A 17,610-nucleotide genomic window follows, 5' to 3' on the forward strand; every position below is an offset into this window, starting at 1 on the left:
GAACATCTTAATTCTATCATATAAGATGCTGCTTCGACCCGATATAGAGAATCTCATTTTTTACTGTTTGAGATGCTGCTTCATCAATATGAAGAGTCTCATTTCAAATTTCTTTTAGAGATACTGCTCTAATATCCTCGAAGAGTCTTATATTCAATTAAGGTATTTTTCCCTTGTTGGAACATCTTAATTCTATCATATAAGATGCTGCTTCGACCCAATACAGAGAATCTCACTTTTACTGTTTGAGATGCTGCTTCATCAATATGAAGAGTCTCATTTCAGATTTATTTTTAGAGATACTGCTCTAAGTATCCTTGAAGAGTCTTAGATTCAATTAAGGTATTTTCCCTTGCTGGAACATCTTAATTCTATCATATAAGATGCTGCTTCGACCCGATACAGAGAATCTCATTTTACTATTTGAGATACTGCTTCATCAATATGAAGAGTCTCATTTCAGATTTTTAGAGATACTGCTCTAATATCCTTGGAGAGTCTTAGATTCAATTAAGGTATCTTTCCCTTGCTGGAACATCTTAATTCTATCATATAAGATGCTGCTTCGACTCGATACAGAGAATCTCACTTTTACTGTTGAGATGCTGCTTCATCAATATGAAGAGTCTCATGCCAGATTTTCTTTATACTGCTCTAGCATCCTGGAAAATTCTCGAGATTTAGCTAGGGATGTCATCCCATTGCTAGCGTATCTCGACTGTGACGTCCAAGATACTGTTCTAACGACTCCTAAAAAAGTCTTGACTGTTCCTTTTTACTGTAGGATAATGTCTTTTACTATTTCTCACTACATTTTCTTCCCGTATTTTCTTCCTTGCATTTCCTAGGACAAAATTTGGGTCTTTTTGTATTTAAGTATCTCCCACCGCGAATACACAAAGACTGCCGTCATTCTCACTTTCCGGTTGGAGGTAATTAAATAGGGGCAACTGTGATACCCCAATTTGGTCCGGATAAGGAAAATCTTCAACCAGCATTCACTACCCAATGTTATAAGACATGGATTGTATCTTAAAGACACAGGTTCTATTTTAAGGTTTCTCAGCCCTTGGTGGCATCAAGTCTTCAATGACATTTTAATCTATGGAACGGAAAACAACCTTCGGTGAGTCATCTGAAAGTGTTTGGCTCTATTTGCTACAAGCATGTTCCTGATGCAAGAAGAAGGAAACTCGATGATAAAAATGAACCTATGATTCTGGTAGGATATGACAATAGTGGATGTTGATTCTAAGTGTTGGCAGCAATTTTGGTAAAACAAAGAGTGTTCACAAGATGTCATATGTGATGTCTTAACATGAGATATCCTATGTACCTGCTGGAGTTCAAGAACATGTGTATGCAGGATTGTTTCAGAATGCCACAAACAATGCCATGGCTTCTGATATTGGATGTACCTGGTGGAGCTTAAATGAAAGACATGTTCATGCAGGATTGTTTCAGATGACATACACAAGGTCATGACATCTGATATGGTTGTACCTGCTGGAAGTTATAAAAGGAATTATTGGATTATGCAGGATTTTTCCAGGATGTCAGACCCGATGTCATGACATCCTGCACACAGAACATTCAGTATGAATGTCCGGTGTTTTATGATTGCACAATTAATGGCAATCTTTGAATGATTGAAGATCTGATTAGCTGGCGCATTCAATCATGGATTACAACCAGATTTACTTATTTTCCAAGGAGATCTAACCAGCTGTTATAAAAAGATTTGATTGGAAAATAAATTTAGGGTTTTCAAGATGTCCAAGCCCAGCAAAATGCTTCTATAAAAGGGACTTAGAAAACCTGTTTGAACACACAACCAAGACTGAGCGAAATACATAGAGAGAGCTAGGGTTTGTGTCTATTTAGTCGTAAGACTTGTAGGTCATTCAAGTCATCCATTGATGATTGAATTGGACTGATTTTTGGTTGTAACTTGTCACTCTAAGCTGTTAAGCAAGAGTGTGTGTCTTCTTGATCAAAGCTGAGAAGCAAGATCAAGAGTGTGTCTTCTTGATTGAAACTGTGAAGTAAAATCAAGAGTGTGTAATTGAAAAGTATTTTCTTTTCTCAAGGGATTGTTGTTTAAAATCACTGATGTGTGATTGTAAGGGAAGTGAGTGGGTTCTCATATCTAAGAGTGCTTAGGTAGAAATTGCACGGGTAGAGATTAGGTGAGAAAGACTGTAACTTGTTGAAGTGTACGGAGAGTCTTTGAACTAATTCTATTTTAGTGAATTTCCTTCCTGGCTTGGTAGCCTCCAGACGTAGGTGAGTTGCACTGAACTGGGTTAACAATTGCTTGTGTTATTTGCTTTACCATTCTGTATTTTTTATCCATTGTGTGTTAACAAATATTAGTGTCGTGACATTACCTTCGACATCTTATATCTGATACCAGAATTTCAGTGGAGAGTATAGGAAATTTAATCCAATCAATGATAAAGTTCTGATGAGTCGAGACATTGTGATTGATGAGAACTCTGCATGGTATTGGAATTCGGGTGATGTAACTAACAAGCCATTGATGAGCTATGGTTTGATGAAGAAAGTAGTGAGCACGAAGAAATCCAGTTAATGACATTTCAATCATAGTTAAAGTTAAATCATACAATAGAGAGGGTGTGGCTAGCACAAATCAAAGATCTCAAAGAGCCAGAATTCTCCCAACAACGCTTCAAGATTTTGAAGTGGTTGGTGATGATGCAGTCACACCATATGGAGATTTAGTTCATTTCACTTTACTTGAAGGTGTTGAGCGAATCAACTATATTGAGTCCTTAAAGAATAAACACTGGGAGGGGGCTATGGTCGAAGTGTTACAAGTGATAGAAAGAAACAATACATGAGAGCTAGTGGAGTTTACAAAACACATATGCTATCAAAATAAAGTGGGTGTTCAAGCTGAAGCATAGTCCTGATGGGTCAATTGCAAGACATAAGGAAAGACTAGTAGCTCGAGGATTTCTTCAAAGAGAATGACTCGACTACTCTGAAGTATATGCATCAATAGCAAGATTGGAGACTATCAAATTGGTGGTAGCCTTGGCATGCAAGCAAGGCTGGTCGACATTTCACTTAGATGTGAAGTCAACATTTCTCTAAGATGACAAAGCCCCTGTGCCAACTGTTGCAGTATGATGATGACACTCTATCATTGTATATTTCTGGTCGAAGAAACGGATCAAAACAAGTTAAAGAGGAGCAAAAATGAAGAATAAAGACCAAAGAAAGACGCAAAAATCACCAAGTATGAAGAAATAAGGACTTAGTGAAAATCAGGTGGAAAAATGTGCAACTACTGGAATAATCATGCGCAACATCGTGCACGTGATAGAAAGGCAAAGTCAGCATCACACACATGATATAAGTTATAACACGCGTGATAGGTCCTATTTTGGGCCTATTCTTACGCGTTATGGACTGATTTGTCTGATATAAAAGGGAGTTTTTGGCATATTTTAAAGGGTTCTGCAATTTTACACTGCAAGAGATGATTTACAACACCATAAGGCATATTAGGAGTTCATTTGAAGCCATTTCTTCAAGGGATCTCTTATGCAAACCTCTTATTTGTATTTGGTATTTTAATTTGCATTATGAGTAGCTAATTCTCTATAGGTTAGGTTTTGTTTGATGAACCTATTTCAATATTGTTGGGACATATGCTTGATTTAATATTGCACGAATAATTTAAGTTATAATTCTATTCAATTTCACCTTGTTCTTAATGCTTTTTATGTGAGATACTCTTTTAATCTGATTTTGGGTGCATAGGGAATACTGACCATTAGTCTATATGATGGACCTAGGGATAAGAGACCTCGAGTAGTGGCTTAGGAATTAATGTTCTATTGCATTGCCTAATCTTGGTTGCGTTGGTGGACTAGGGATAAGAAACTCCGAGTATATATTAGTGAGATATACACCAAGAGATTAGGTATAGCAGTTTTGTTAATTCGTCGTGGAATTATAGTAATGATATCATTTATGAAATACATCGAACATCAACAGTAGAGAAATAAGGGATTCTATACAAAACCCAACCTCTTTCGTATTATTGACAGAACACTCTATTTTATTTTCCGCATTAACACTCGAAACCCCCATATTTAGTATTTTCTAAACATTACACAATTATTATTTTGTTAAATAGAAGTCCATGTGGATTCAATCTTTTTATTACTTCGACATTATCAGTACACTTTCTGAGAAGTCATCAATTTTTTGGCTCTACTCCCAGTGAGAAAAAAAAGAAAAAAATGGTGGAACAAAGTAGTGAGAAAGATGAGGAACTAAAATCCAAACCTAAATAGGATGAAGTTTCGAGCGAGACTATTGTGAGGGAGAGACACTTGATAAATTCATTAATAAAGACTCACCTTTTAGGAGAACAAAAAACCAAATCATCAATGAACCAACCCCCGCCTTACCTGATTATATCAAACTACCTTACCCTTTCATTAAGAAAAAGCCAAGAGAGAGATGGAAGTGGGGAAGTTTAAAAAGTTCATGGAAATGCTCACAACGTTATAAGTAAGTATTCCGTTTTGTGATGCTCTAGAACAAATTCCCGTCTATGCCAAATTCATGAAAGAACTTCTAAATGGTAAATGAAATTGAAGGATGATGAAAATGTTATGTTAGATGAGGAATGTAGTGTCATCATTCAACTCAAGCTACCACCCAAACTAACAGATCCAGGTAGATTTACTATTCCTTGCGCTATAGGTTCATTAAAAATTGGCCAGACACTCTGTGATTTAGGGGTGAGCATCAATTTGATGCCATTGTCTATGATGAAGAAATTAAATTACGGAGAGCCAAACCTATGAAAATGACTTTGACTCTGGCCGACCGACCAGTTAAATACCCATATGAAGTACTGGAGGACGTGTTGGTAAGGGTTGATGATTTATGTTTTCCCACTGGTTTTGTCATCTTGGATATGCCAGAAGATGCCAAAACACCATTATTGTTAGGAAGACCTTTCCTTGCTACAAAAAGAGCTTTGATAGATGTAGAAAGACGATTCTCTGGTTTAATAAAGAGCAAGTAATATTTAATGTGTTTGAATCCATGAAACATGCTCGTGAGGATTTGCAATGCCACCAAATCGATTTAATTGACGAATTGATAGAAAATGTTTCAAAAGGAGTGGGTCTGTCATCTCCAATTGAAAACATTTTAGTGCAGAATCAAGCACGTAAGAGCATTGAAACATTCAAGGAATACGCTTAGAGGTGGCGTAAAATGGCTTCACGAGTATGACCTATGCTGACAGACGATGAACTGATTGATATATTCATGGGCACTCTTAAAGTTATGTACTATGATAAGATGGTTGGTAGCTCATCCTTCAACTTTGCTGATATTATGATCATTAGAGAACACATTGAGAATTAGATGAAAACAAGGAAGATTGCTAACATTGATAATCAACAAACAGTGGCTAAGAGACCACATGGTGGTTTTGCTAAGAAGAAGGAAGGTGAGGCAAGTGCTGTGATAGCAAGTGTCCAACCTAAAATCCAAGCTCTTATGGTTGTTGTGTCATACTACCCTTATCCGTACATTGTTGCTTCCTAGTATCAGCAACCTTCGTACCAACCTCAATATCAGCAGCCTCCGCAGGCTCAAGCTCCCCAGAATCAACGACCACCGCAAGACAACAGAAACCAGAGTCAGGGACAGAACAAACGTTATGTCAGAAAACACCCTTAGCATGACCAGATCCCTCTACCATATGCCCAGTTGCTATCGTACCTTATTCGTCAAGGAGCCATTGTACCAAAGGAAATTCCACCTGCTGCTTTCCCTGCCATCACAGGCATAACCCTAATGTGTCTTATGCGTTCCCCGTCGGATACATAGGACACTCCATGGAGGATTGCTTGGTTTTCAAAGCTAGGGTACAAGAGCTTATCGATCAGACGATCTTGTCCTTCTCTGAGGAAAGGCCCAATCTAAGGACTAATCCTTTGCCCAATCACAATGAAAAGATGGTGAACACAGTTATTGATGGAGAATGCACATAAATTTGTGGATGAGTATCAAGGCTAGTCACGCCAGCAACATCATAATGTTCAATCCTTTTTCATTTGTAATCTTTTTCTTGTTTGTTAATTATTGTTCATTTGTAAAATATTTATGTTTTTAGATGATAATAATAATGAAATAAACGTACACTTTTTGAATAAATTCATTCGTGTTCACTCATATTTACTTCATTAATATCAATCTTTTATTCAAGCAAAATCAAAAGAGAATGATGAGATGAAAGTACACGAAACTGTTATATGTATGCTTTTGAATAAAACCTTGTTGGCGATGTAAGGCATTGTTTCAAATCCCTTAAACCAGAGGTATAAGGAAGATAATCCCTAGTCAACCCTTTTGAGCCTTGGAGTAGGAGTTTCTTTCTATACATAAAACCCTCAATCTTAACCAGAGGAAGGTAATATTCAGTTAGTTTGACCTTGCATTCAAATCTCGAAAAGGAAGCATCCCATCTAAGGATCAACCACATCTTATCCCTCACAAGAGGTAGAGAAATCACAAATCCATAATGGTTATCCCTTACCAACAAAAGGAGTGAGACAATCAAAATACTTTCAAATCAAGCAAATGTCACACGATTTATTCCAATATAAAAAAAATCAAAAGCAAAAGAAATGTCCACTGAGTCAAGAGCTTGAAAACAAGTGACTTAGGCAAAAAATTAGGGCATCATAGTTGACTGCAAATTCAAAAATCAGGGAAAATAAAAAGACAAAAACAAAGGATCAATAGAAAAAATCCTTAGCAAGAGCAAATTCGTGTCGCTATAAACAAACAAAGCAAAAGGTGGGTAACTGTCGCTCCAAACCCTCATTGGTTCCATAACCATCATTGCTACTATTCAAAATCTTTTTTTGAAAGATGAACATTTGTGTTGAGCTAGCTGAATGTAGGATTGGAGAACATCATGGAGAATGAGCGGGTTAGAATAGGTTTCGAGCCTTATATCCTTTCTTTCTGAAATCGGTAACCATGCCACGTTACAACCCTAAAACCTAATTGAAACATGGTTTATTTCGAAAGCATATTATGGTGAAATTGCGTCAAAGATGAATCTTAAAGATTTGCTTGTCATTTGTATTGATATTGATATCACATTTTAACTAGTGATTCATTCACTATCTGTCACAATCTTAGTGAACATACTTGAATTTCAAAATTGACATGAGCATGACATTATAATTATCATTTTCAAAATGAGCACTTTTACTTGCGAATAATCACACGACATCAAGAAAGATTATACAATGAGAAGATTGAACATTCTTTGATCTCTGAAGCACAGATCTCTTCAAAATTTAATAAATCTGGGGAAATTACGCCGAGATTCGACAAATCTCTCTGAGATCATCCAAACATGGGAAAAATTACTTTAAGGCTCATATTGGGGCAGGCCACCTCAAGAGCACGAGAAGTCAACCACTCCCAAATTTATTTAATCAGTGGCATATAGTTTCAAGACACTAAAGGCAATCCAGTTTGAGATCTTCTGATGACAAAACTTACTTCATAACTTATGACTGGGGAAATTCATGCAGATACCCAACAGACTGGGGCAGATGTAGGCTACAAAGGTACAAGCTCTTTCCATGTTTCAAACCAAGTGCAGAGGTGAGACAACAATTGTTGAGCTTGAAGTAGGTGTCGGAGAATCATAACTTTGTGACCTTTATAGTAGCTTCAAAGCTCCAACATCCCGCCACATGAGCATTTGGTTAACCATTGCATAAATCAACACCATGCATTAATCATGTTGCTTCACTCATACATATCATTCATCTGGCATAGCATGAAGCCTTGTATAAAAATCAGACTTCATTATTGATGAATCTTTTTTCAAACTTCATGATTGGTAATATTTTTGTTTCCAAGCTTCATGGTTGATGAATCTTCTTTTAATATTCATGGTTGATAATTTTTTGTTTCCAATCTTCATGGTTGATGAATCTTTTAACCTTCATGGTTGATAATCTTTTTGTTTCCAACCTTCATGGTTGATGAATCTTTTTTCAACCTTCATGGTTGATAATCTCTTTGTATTCAACCTTCATGGTTGATAATACTTTTGTTTCCAACATTCATGGTTGATGGCCCTTTGTTTCCAACCTTCATTGTTGATGACCTTTTGTTTCCAACCTTCATGGTTGATGACTCTTTTTTTCCAACCTTCATGGTTGATGATCTTGTTTCCGGCCTTCATGATCGTTAATCTACTTTCCAACCTCCATAGTGGATGACCTTGTTCCAATCTTTGTATTGATGATTTATTTCCAACAATTTGATATCCCTGTTAAAAAATATTCAATTGAGACCTCCTAACCTACAACGGAATTCTGGAACTTTCATGTTTAACTTATGGGCTCCTTGATTCTATTCACTACCATACCAGAGCCAGAGTCTATCTCTAACCACATTGTTACATATCTAATCAGTCACTAATTCTACTAGTTTTCTGACACTTATTCAGCATGAATCCGTGAAATCGGTAACACTTTGTTTTACCTTTTTATTATTTTGTCAAGTAAGTTTTATGTTTGCATTTCCATTCGCGTTTGGTTATTATTTTTAGTTTATGTCAATTTATTACGTTTTATGCTTTCTTTTGGTAGTTCTATTGGTTTTCAGGTTCAAGCAAGAATTCCCAAAGACTCATCAAAGAAATCGGGCGTTCCGGACTCGCGGAGAAGGATTTTCGGAAGATATATTGACCCTGACACGGCCACCCGTGTTGCCTGACACGGCCACCCGTGTTGCCTGACACGGCCACCCGTGTCGCCTGACACGGCCACCCGTGTCGCCTGACACGGCCCGTGTCAAGAGAAGGATAAAATCAGATGTTGGAGCGAAAAAATAGTAGGCTGACACGGGCCCGTGTCAACAAGCCTGTAATTTGCATTGTTAAAGCAGAGAAATAGTGAGCTAACACGGCCCGTGTTGGCTTGGATGCCTTATCTTCTGTTGTCTTTGATTTTTAGAGTTTCTGACTTCGGAGGGTGTTTGGGTATTTACTACATTTGTTAATCGATCAATGACTATTTAGAGGACTTTTTGGGGAAAAGAGAAAGGACTTTTTAACACGACAAAGGAATTGGACGATTAAGATTGGTACTATCAAGGGTTTCAGAGAACGGAGGTCCTTCAAGAGCGATCACGATTGAAGATCAATAGAATCCCCATATCTTGTAATGTCTAATTTGAATATTGTATTTTCTTTGAATACTATGAGCGACTAAACCCCCCAATGCCATGGGGGATGTCCCTGATTTGATCATGTAATTGTAGCGGTAAATTCATGATCATCAAGCTACGGACAAGCTAGACATCAAATAACAAGAGTCGCCACCGTGCTTTTATATTTCCAAGGGAAAAGGGAAAAGTACGAACAAAACCCAAAAGTAAGAAGTTTTAAATCAAAACTAATAAAATGCCAGAGATTACAGGTAAGGGGTTGGTTACACAGAGGGAGAGTGTTAGCACCCAAAGTCTTAGGTACTCCTAGGGAGCCCTTTTTTGTGTGCATATGTATTTTGTACAAAAATGATGTTTACAAACAAATAGAATGGGGGGATGAGAAAATAATTCATTAATTATATTTTGTGTTTGACAAGACCTTCGGACTTATGCCTACGTACCAACATAAAAATGAGGGATCAAACCTCGTAGTTCGTGATACAAATTTCAAAGTGGGTACATTGCTTTTAACAAAAATTAAGTTTGAAAGGCACAAAGGCCTAAAAATGGTTTGAATGAGTTAGTTCTTTTTGGCTTTTTGAAAGTTTAAGTCAACTATAATTAAGTCTATTTACAAGTTTGATTAAGAAAAGAAGTTTGAAAATGCAATGGCATAAGACCAAAGTTTCTAGTTTGCAAAGTGGTCAAAGTTTAGAAGAAAACTAGTTCAAGCAAAGAAGAATTTTTAAAGGAGGGAGAGATTTTGAAATTTAAGAAATGGGGAGAAGATGAAGAGACTAATCCTATGAACAAAATTAAAAGTTGAGGGTTGAAAAGATCTGACCAATGGGTAGCAATCCAATAGACAAGAATGTCAATAGAAACCCAGATTCCCTTAGACATTAGAATCAAGCAACAAACAATGCATACAATTATATTAATCTTGAATAGAAAGGCATCAAATAAAGATATCCAATCCAAGCTTAGCCACTCCATGATCTTCTTCAAATTAGCCCATGTAACGGATGAATTCCACAAGTCACAGGTTCAAAATAACTGCTTCACAATGATCATGTTGCAGATGAACTCAAAGGGATCTTGAATGATGTATCAGATGAAGTCTCAATTGTAATCACTTGGTTTCATAAAAGTTGGCATTGGCCAAGTCCTTTAGCATAGGAATGTTGCCTAAGTTCTAAGTCCATTTGTCCAAGATCAAGTCAACAGTCCACACAAACGTTTTTTTAGTATTTTTGTGGTTATTATGTACATTAATGGTCAAAGACCACATCAACAAACAAAGTATACACAAAATGGAATATATCACACAATATGGTCCAAGTGGACAAAGTGAAAATTGCATTAACATAAACAATTAGAACGGTATGAATAATGGCAAATGAATAAAGACTAAAATTAATGACATTAAAGTAAATGGCTTGAAATTAAAAGTTAGTTGTTAATGAGTTAGAAGTTAGTATTGTTTTGCTTTTACTTTTCATTTTTTAAGTCATTCTTTGGAGAACACTCAACCCACTTATGACAATCATGGATCCTTGAGTCAAGACATCTTCCAAAGGAAGGAAAAAGGGGCAAGTTTCCACACAATACCATGAAAGAGGGGAAAATTGTCGGAGATAGGGTCTAGGGAGACCCAATTTTGATCAGATGAATTCACCTGGCCAACCACCATCAACCAACTTACTAACCTTCAATTCTATTGAATTTATTGGCTAATGGCAGATCATATATGCATAAGATGATGAATTTTGAAGTGTCCCTTGAGAAATTTGATCAACTGGTGAGATAGCTTGTTGGAGAAGTTACGCAAGATACTCAGTCAAACTAGGGTTTCCAAGGCAAATCACCCTCAAACTCTTGAAGAAAACTTGATCAATATAACATGTAGGAATCAATGGAACTCATATGATGCTCATAACCATTCTTGAATTAATTCATGATTGTGCTCTTTGTCATGAGGGTCTTAAACCCTAGATATGAACTTGATAAATCAATGGTGATCATGCCTTACCTACAAAAGAGTTAGGCAAATGCAAATACATACTTTTGGTATTTTGGTTAGTAAAATGATAATATAATGTATGATACAATCACATAGTGCTTGGTGATCTCTCCCAAAACAAACCCAATGAAAGAGGGGTAAGGAGGATGCCAAAGTATGATCCCAATGCTAATGCTTATGATGAAATTGCATGAGGGATCTTAGGGTCAAAATTGGGGTCTTACAGTAATGACTTTGAATTCCTAATTCCCTCAATTTTATGTTTTTTTATTCAATTTAACTGTGCAATGTTTTTAATGCTTTCGTTATCAGACAAATAAAGATTGTTCTACGGTTAACAATTTGTGGGATCACAATTGTTAAGGTTTTTGCACGATTAAACTTTAGTAGATATCACCTAGGGATAGGGATACTCTATAGTTACTCGATATATCTTGTTAATTCAAAAGCTTGGTTTCATCTTAATTGCTTAAGGACTTAGATATTAGGATGAATGACCAAAGGTTTCCCTCTAAGGTTTTAGGAGGAAACAATATTAAGATCTGGTAGTTGAATATTTGAACGAGTTGAGGATTTTACATTCAAGGTCATTGCAGGGGAAATCACACACCCGTACCCTGGCATAATTCTCATATTTGTGTAAAAGCCATATTTTACATTCAACTTAAATTAATTATAATGCGGATTTATTCCAAACCAAAAACTCCTTTTTTTGTTCAATTGAATCACGGTTTAAAACTAATATTACTACGCAGTCCTCGAGATTGGTATTTGGGAAATTTCCCTATTATTACTACATCGATAAAATAGTACACTTTCTATTTTCCCGATCAAGTTTTGGCGCCGTTGCCGGGGACTGCCAAATATAAAGTTTAAATTTAGTTCAATTGAAATTTTGTTACTCTACAACTAAATTTTAATTTCTGTTGCTCTGCAACTAAAATTTAATTTCTATTCTTTTAGTTATTTATTTCGATCATTATCAACTAATTTGTGTCTGATATTTGTATGCGAGGTAAGACCTCAACTGATTTTCCTTTAGACGTAGAAATGAAAGAACTTTGCGTGCAAGACTCAGACAAGCTAGATTAGCAAGACTGGAATCAGAAGAACAACATTCCATTCATTCAGCTTCAGATTCAGGGTCGGAGAGAGAGATCGAAATAATGGAGGAGAACCCACCACCACCAGAAAGACTGTTGGGTGACTACAGAGGCGCAAAGGCACCAACTGGTAGATTAACAATTGTCAACCAACCGGTGAATGTGGCTAATTTTCAGCTACATGCAAGTATAATCAATCAACTTGAAAGAAATCATTTCACTGAAAAGGTAAATGAAGATGCAAACAAGCATCTGTAGAGATTTCTGACCATGAGCAACACTTTAAAAGTTGATGGTCACACTGAGGAAGCAAAGAAGTTAAGAATGTTCCCGTCCCCCTTAGCTGAAGAAGCTCAAGAATGGTTCTATTCTCTCCCGATCGGTAGTATTACATCATGGAAGAGATGGAAAAGGCTTTCTTGAATGAGTAATTTCCAACATCGGTATTTTGAGAAAATGGTATGAAATTTTGAACTTTAAGTAGAAAGAGGGTGAATCTTTAGGAGATGCCTACAAAAAATTCAAAAGGGTCCTAGTGGCTTGCCCAACTCATAATATGGATCCAACAGAACAAATACAGATGTTTGTAAATGTTCTCCAAATAAAGACTAAATAGTTGATTGATACCACATCCGGTGGCTCGACTAATTTCTCAACAGCCACCAGTATAAAAAAGATCATTGAAGTAATTGCTGCTAATGAGCACTTGAAGTTGTATGACAGATGTATAAGTAAACCTGAAGGAGTTATTGATCTGAAGCTAGAAACTATAGAATCTGTATAGAAGATACAATCGCTGCCGAAGTTGAAAAGAAGCTGAAAGCTATGAATATAGGTACCCAGCAGGTAGCTCAAGTCCAACCTGCTCCTATCGTCTATTGTGAGATTTGTAATGGACCACACCAAATTGTGTATTGCTTTGAAACTCCTCAACAAGTTAAAGAAATAAAATTTTTGAAGCAGAATAATCCCTATTCCAACACTTACAATCCAGGTTAGAAGAATCATCCTAACTTCTCATGGAAAGATTAGAAAGGGAATGTTCCACAACAAGGTCAAGGTCAATATCAAACTCAATATCAACAACATCAGCAATAACAAGCCCCAAAGTAAGCAGATTGGGAGAGTGCCTTTGAAAGAATGGCAACTCATAATGTTCAATTCCAAAAAGAAACTAGAAACAATCAGAAGAACACTACTGCTTCCATAAAAAATCTTGAAGTTCAAATGGGTCAGATATCACATCAATTAGCCTCAAGTTCTCAAGCACAAGGTGCTCTACCAAGTACAACTGCTATAAATCCAAGAGAGCTTTATAATGTTAATGTTGTGACAACGAGAAGTGGTAAATCTCATGAAGTCCTTGAGGAGAAAGCTGAAGATGAAGATCAAGGAAAATGAAGTTGTAAGGGAAGAATTAAACATTCCAATGAAGCTGTAAGGGAAGATTGGTTGCACCTAAACAAGTGGTGAAAGAAAAAGTCATTAAACCAAAACCGGTCATTAAGCTTCCATTTCCCACCAGAAACAAGAAAAAGGGGCAACATGAGAAAAACTTTAAGAAATTTTAGAGTTGTTCATGAAGCTAGAAATTAACATTCCACTTTTGGAAGCACTTGAACAAAGCCTACCTATGCCAAGTTAATGAAGGACATCATTTCTAAGAGGCAAACCATTGACACGAACCTGATTATTCTAACCGAAACTTGTAGTGTTATTTTGAGGGGTATGAAAATTCTAATGAAGAAGAAAGATCGAGGAGATGTCACCATCCCATGCACCATTGGAGATAGGTCATTCAAAATAGATCTTATTGATTTAGGAGCCAGTGTGAGTCTCATAGCTTTATCCATTTACAAGAAATTGGGTATAGGGGTTGTGCAAGATACCAGGATGACACTTCAATTTGTCGATCATTCGGTCAAGAAACCTTATGGGATAGTTGACGATGTTCTAGTTAAGATTGACAAGTTTGTATTCCCGATGGATTTTGTGGTCCTAGAAATGCCTGAGGATAAAGAGATTCCCTCATTCTTGGGAGACCCTTTTTAGAGACCGGAAGATATTTGATCAACATAGAGGAAGGTACTATGACTTTGAAGGTCTATGATGAGGAATTAAAAATTGATGTTCAAAACACCATGAAATACAAAGATGATATTGGCACTAGTCATACAATAGAGGTTATAGATCAAGTGATTGCTTATGATAGTCCTTTGAATGCACCACAATTACCTTTGGAAAGAGTGTCGAGCTTGCCCATTTTTGTCATTGATAAAGAAGTGGACAATAAAGAATCAGAAGTTCTAGCCATGATGGAAGCACAACCCCTTGGAAAGGATCTCGACTACACCGGTGGGAAGATCTACTACAACCTCAATCATCAGAGGAGAATAAAGAGTCCAAAAAGGGGACGAAGTTGAAACAACTTCTCGAGAATCTCAAATACGTCTTCCTCGATTCCGAAGGTAAATGCCCAACTATAATAAATTCGAGCCTCAAGAGTGTCCAAGAAGAAGAACTCATCCAAGTCCTAAAAAAATACAAGAATGCTATCGGATGGGCAATTGAGGATTTAAAAGTTATTAGCCCTACAGTGTGCATGCATAAAATTCTCATGGAAGACGATCACAAACTTGTGGTCCAGCCCCAAAGGAGACTTAACCCATCAATGAAAGAAGTGGTGAAGTTGTTAGATGTTGGTCTTATCTGCCCTATATCTGACAGCTCATGAGTGAGTCTGGTGCATGTGGTCCCAAAAAACGGGGGAACCACCATCATCAGAAACAAGAAGGTTAAACATTGCGACCAGGAAAGACCACTTCCCTTTTCCATTCATTGATCAAATTTTGGAAAGGCTAGCTGGTCATGATTACTACTGTTTTTTAGATGGACACCCCGGTATAATCAGATCGCGGTTGCTCCGGAAGATCAAGAGAAGACGACATTCACATGCCCTTATGGTGTATTTGCTTACAGAAGAATGCCATTCGGGCTGTGTAATGCACCATCCACCTTCCAACGATGCATGACTTCCATTTTTGCCGACATGCTTGAAAAGCATATAAAAGTGTTCATGGATGATTTTTCTGTCTTTGGGTCTTCGTTTGATAATTGTTTGACTAACCTTTCTCTTGTTTTAGACAGGTGCCAACAAACAAATTTGATTCTGAACTGGGAGAAGTGCCATTTCATGGTGTGAGAAGGAATAGTTTTGGGTCACAAAATTTCCTACAAGGGAATTGAGGTTGACCAAGAAAAAGTTAAGGTGATATCTAAACTTCTGCCTCCGGTAAACGAAAAAGGTATCAGGAGTTTCTTAGGACATGCGGGTTTTTACCACAGGTTCATAAGAGATTTCTCTAAGATAGCCAAACCGCTAACCACTATATTGGTTAAGGATAAGGCTTTTGTGTTCGATGAAGAATGTGCCTCAAATTTTAAGACATTGAAAAACAAATTAGTGTCGACACCAATTGTAATTGCCCCATATTGGTCTCTCTTGTTTGAGATCATGTGTGATGCTAGTGATATTATTGTAGGGGCAGTTCTTGGACAACGGAGAGAGAAGCTGTTACATGTTATTTACTATGCTAGTCATGTGCTGAACCCTGCTCAGATGAACTATGCAACTACTGAAAAGGAGTTGTTAGTAGTGGTTTATGCATTTGATAAATTCCGGCAATAACTGTTAGGATCTAAGGTGGTTGTTTATACTGACCACACTGCTTTAAAATATTTATTTGCTAAACAGGATTCTAAGCCGAGGCTTCTGAGATGGATCTTGCTCCTCCAAGAGTTTGATGTGGAAATTAGGGACAAAAGGGGATGTGAAAACATCATTGCCGATCATTTGTCTCGAATGTCGACAATTGAAGAAACGGAAGACAAGAGACCAATAAAGGATGAGTTTGCCTATGAACACATCCTAGCTGTCATTGATATCCCTTGGTTCGCAGACTACGCGAATTATCTGGTAGGTGGTGTAATCTTTAATGATTTCGATTCTAACAAGAAGAAAAAGTTTTTACATGATTGAAGGTTCTACTTGTGGGATGACCCATTCCTGTACAAGAGAGGAGTAGATGGATTAGTCAGAAGATGTATCCCAGAGGAGGATAAAAGGGATGTGCTTAGAGCTTGTCATGACTCAGACTATGGAGGACACTTTAGTGGTGACAAAATAGCAGCTAAAGTCCTCCAGTCGGGTTTATACTGGCCTACAATGTTCAAAGATGCCCAAGACATAGTCAAGGAGTGCGACAAATGTCAAAGAACAGGTAATATTTCTAAGAGGAATCAAATGCCGCAGAACGCCATGCTGGAGGTGGAATTGTTTGATGTGTGGGAATAAACTTCATGGGACCGTTTTCATCCTCATTTGGGAAGAATTACATCTTTGTAGCAGTGGACTATGTGTCAAAGTAGGTGGAAACGGTGGCATTTCCCACTAATGATTCCAGAGTTGTAGTGACTTTTCTGAAGAACAATATTTTCTCGAGATTTGGAGTGCCGAGAGCACTTATCAGTGATGAAGGTACCCATTTCTTAAACAAACTAATGGAAAATCTGCTAAAGAAGTACAATGTTAAGCACAAGATTTCCACCCCATATCATCCTCAAACGAGTGGCCAGGTTGAAGTGTCTAACAGGTAGATAAAGCAAATCCTTGAAAAGACTGTCTGTGCATCTCAAAAAGACTGGGCAATGAAGCTGGAAGATGCATTATGGGCATACAGAACATCATTCAAAACTCCTTTAGGTATGCCCCCTACCGGTTAGTGAATGGGAAAGCTTGTCACTTGCCACTCGAGTTAGAGCACAAAGCATTTTGGGCTTCCAAATTCTTGAATTATGATCTTGCCAAAGCTGGTGAATCCCGAATTCTTCAACTCCATGAGCTAGAAGAATTTAAGAATCAAGCTTATGAGAATTCCAAACTTTATAAAGAGAAAACAAAAAAATGGCATGATTAGAAGATCCTGAGAAAGGAATTTGTGGAGGGACTATTGGTGCTCTTGTTTAGTTCCAGGTTAAAACTTTTTCCAGGAAAGTTGAAGTCCAGATGGTCCGGCCCGTTTTTGGTTCACCGAGTGTTTCCCCATGGAGTGATAGAACTAAAAAATCAAACTAACGGGGACACATTTAAAGTTAAAGGACAAAGATTTAAGCATTATTACAAAGGGCAAGAGAGTGGGTTGATAGACAATGTTCGTCTTAGAGGATAAGATGGACGAC

At 37.2% G+C, this 17,610-nt stretch overlaps 1 protein-coding gene across 1 annotated transcript; it reads left to right on the forward strand.

Moving 5' to 3' along the window:
• Nucleotides 1-14,462: 14,462 nt before the first annotated feature.
• Nucleotides 14,463-16,726, forward strand: LOC127114576 (uncharacterized). The gene is made up of 4 exons (XM_051046632.1): nt 14,463-14,727; nt 15,915-16,030; nt 16,127-16,323; nt 16,414-16,726. The coding sequence occupies exons 1-4, from the start codon at nt 14,463-14,465 to the stop codon at nt 16,724-16,726; spliced, it is 891 nt and encodes a 296-aa protein (XP_050902589.1).
• The last annotated feature ends 884 nt before the right edge of the window (nt 16,727-17,610 follow it).

The sequence above is a fragment of the Lathyrus oleraceus genome, unplaced genomic scaffold, assembly GCF_024323335.1.
Source record: "Lathyrus oleraceus cultivar Zhongwan6 unplaced genomic scaffold, CAAS_Psat_ZW6_1.0 chrUn0603, whole genome shotgun sequence".
In the NCBI taxonomy this organism is placed as follows: Eukaryota; Viridiplantae; Streptophyta; class Magnoliopsida; order Fabales; family Fabaceae; genus Lathyrus; species Lathyrus oleraceus.

Excerpts from the sequence above, each read along its gene's own strand:
- LOC127114576 (XM_051046632.1), top strand. The coding sequence starts at position 14,463 with ATGACTTTGAAGGTCTATGATGAGGAATTAAAAATTGATGTTCAAAAC. Across the intron at positions 14,728-15,914 it reads AAAGGATCTCGACTACACCG|GGGCAGTTCTTGGACAACGG; the intron begins GTGGGAAGATCT and ends ATATTATTGTAG. Across the intron at positions 16,324-16,413 it reads GCTGTCATTGATATCCCTTG|GTTCTACTTGTGGGATGACC; the intron begins GTTCGCAGACTA and ends ACATGATTGAAG.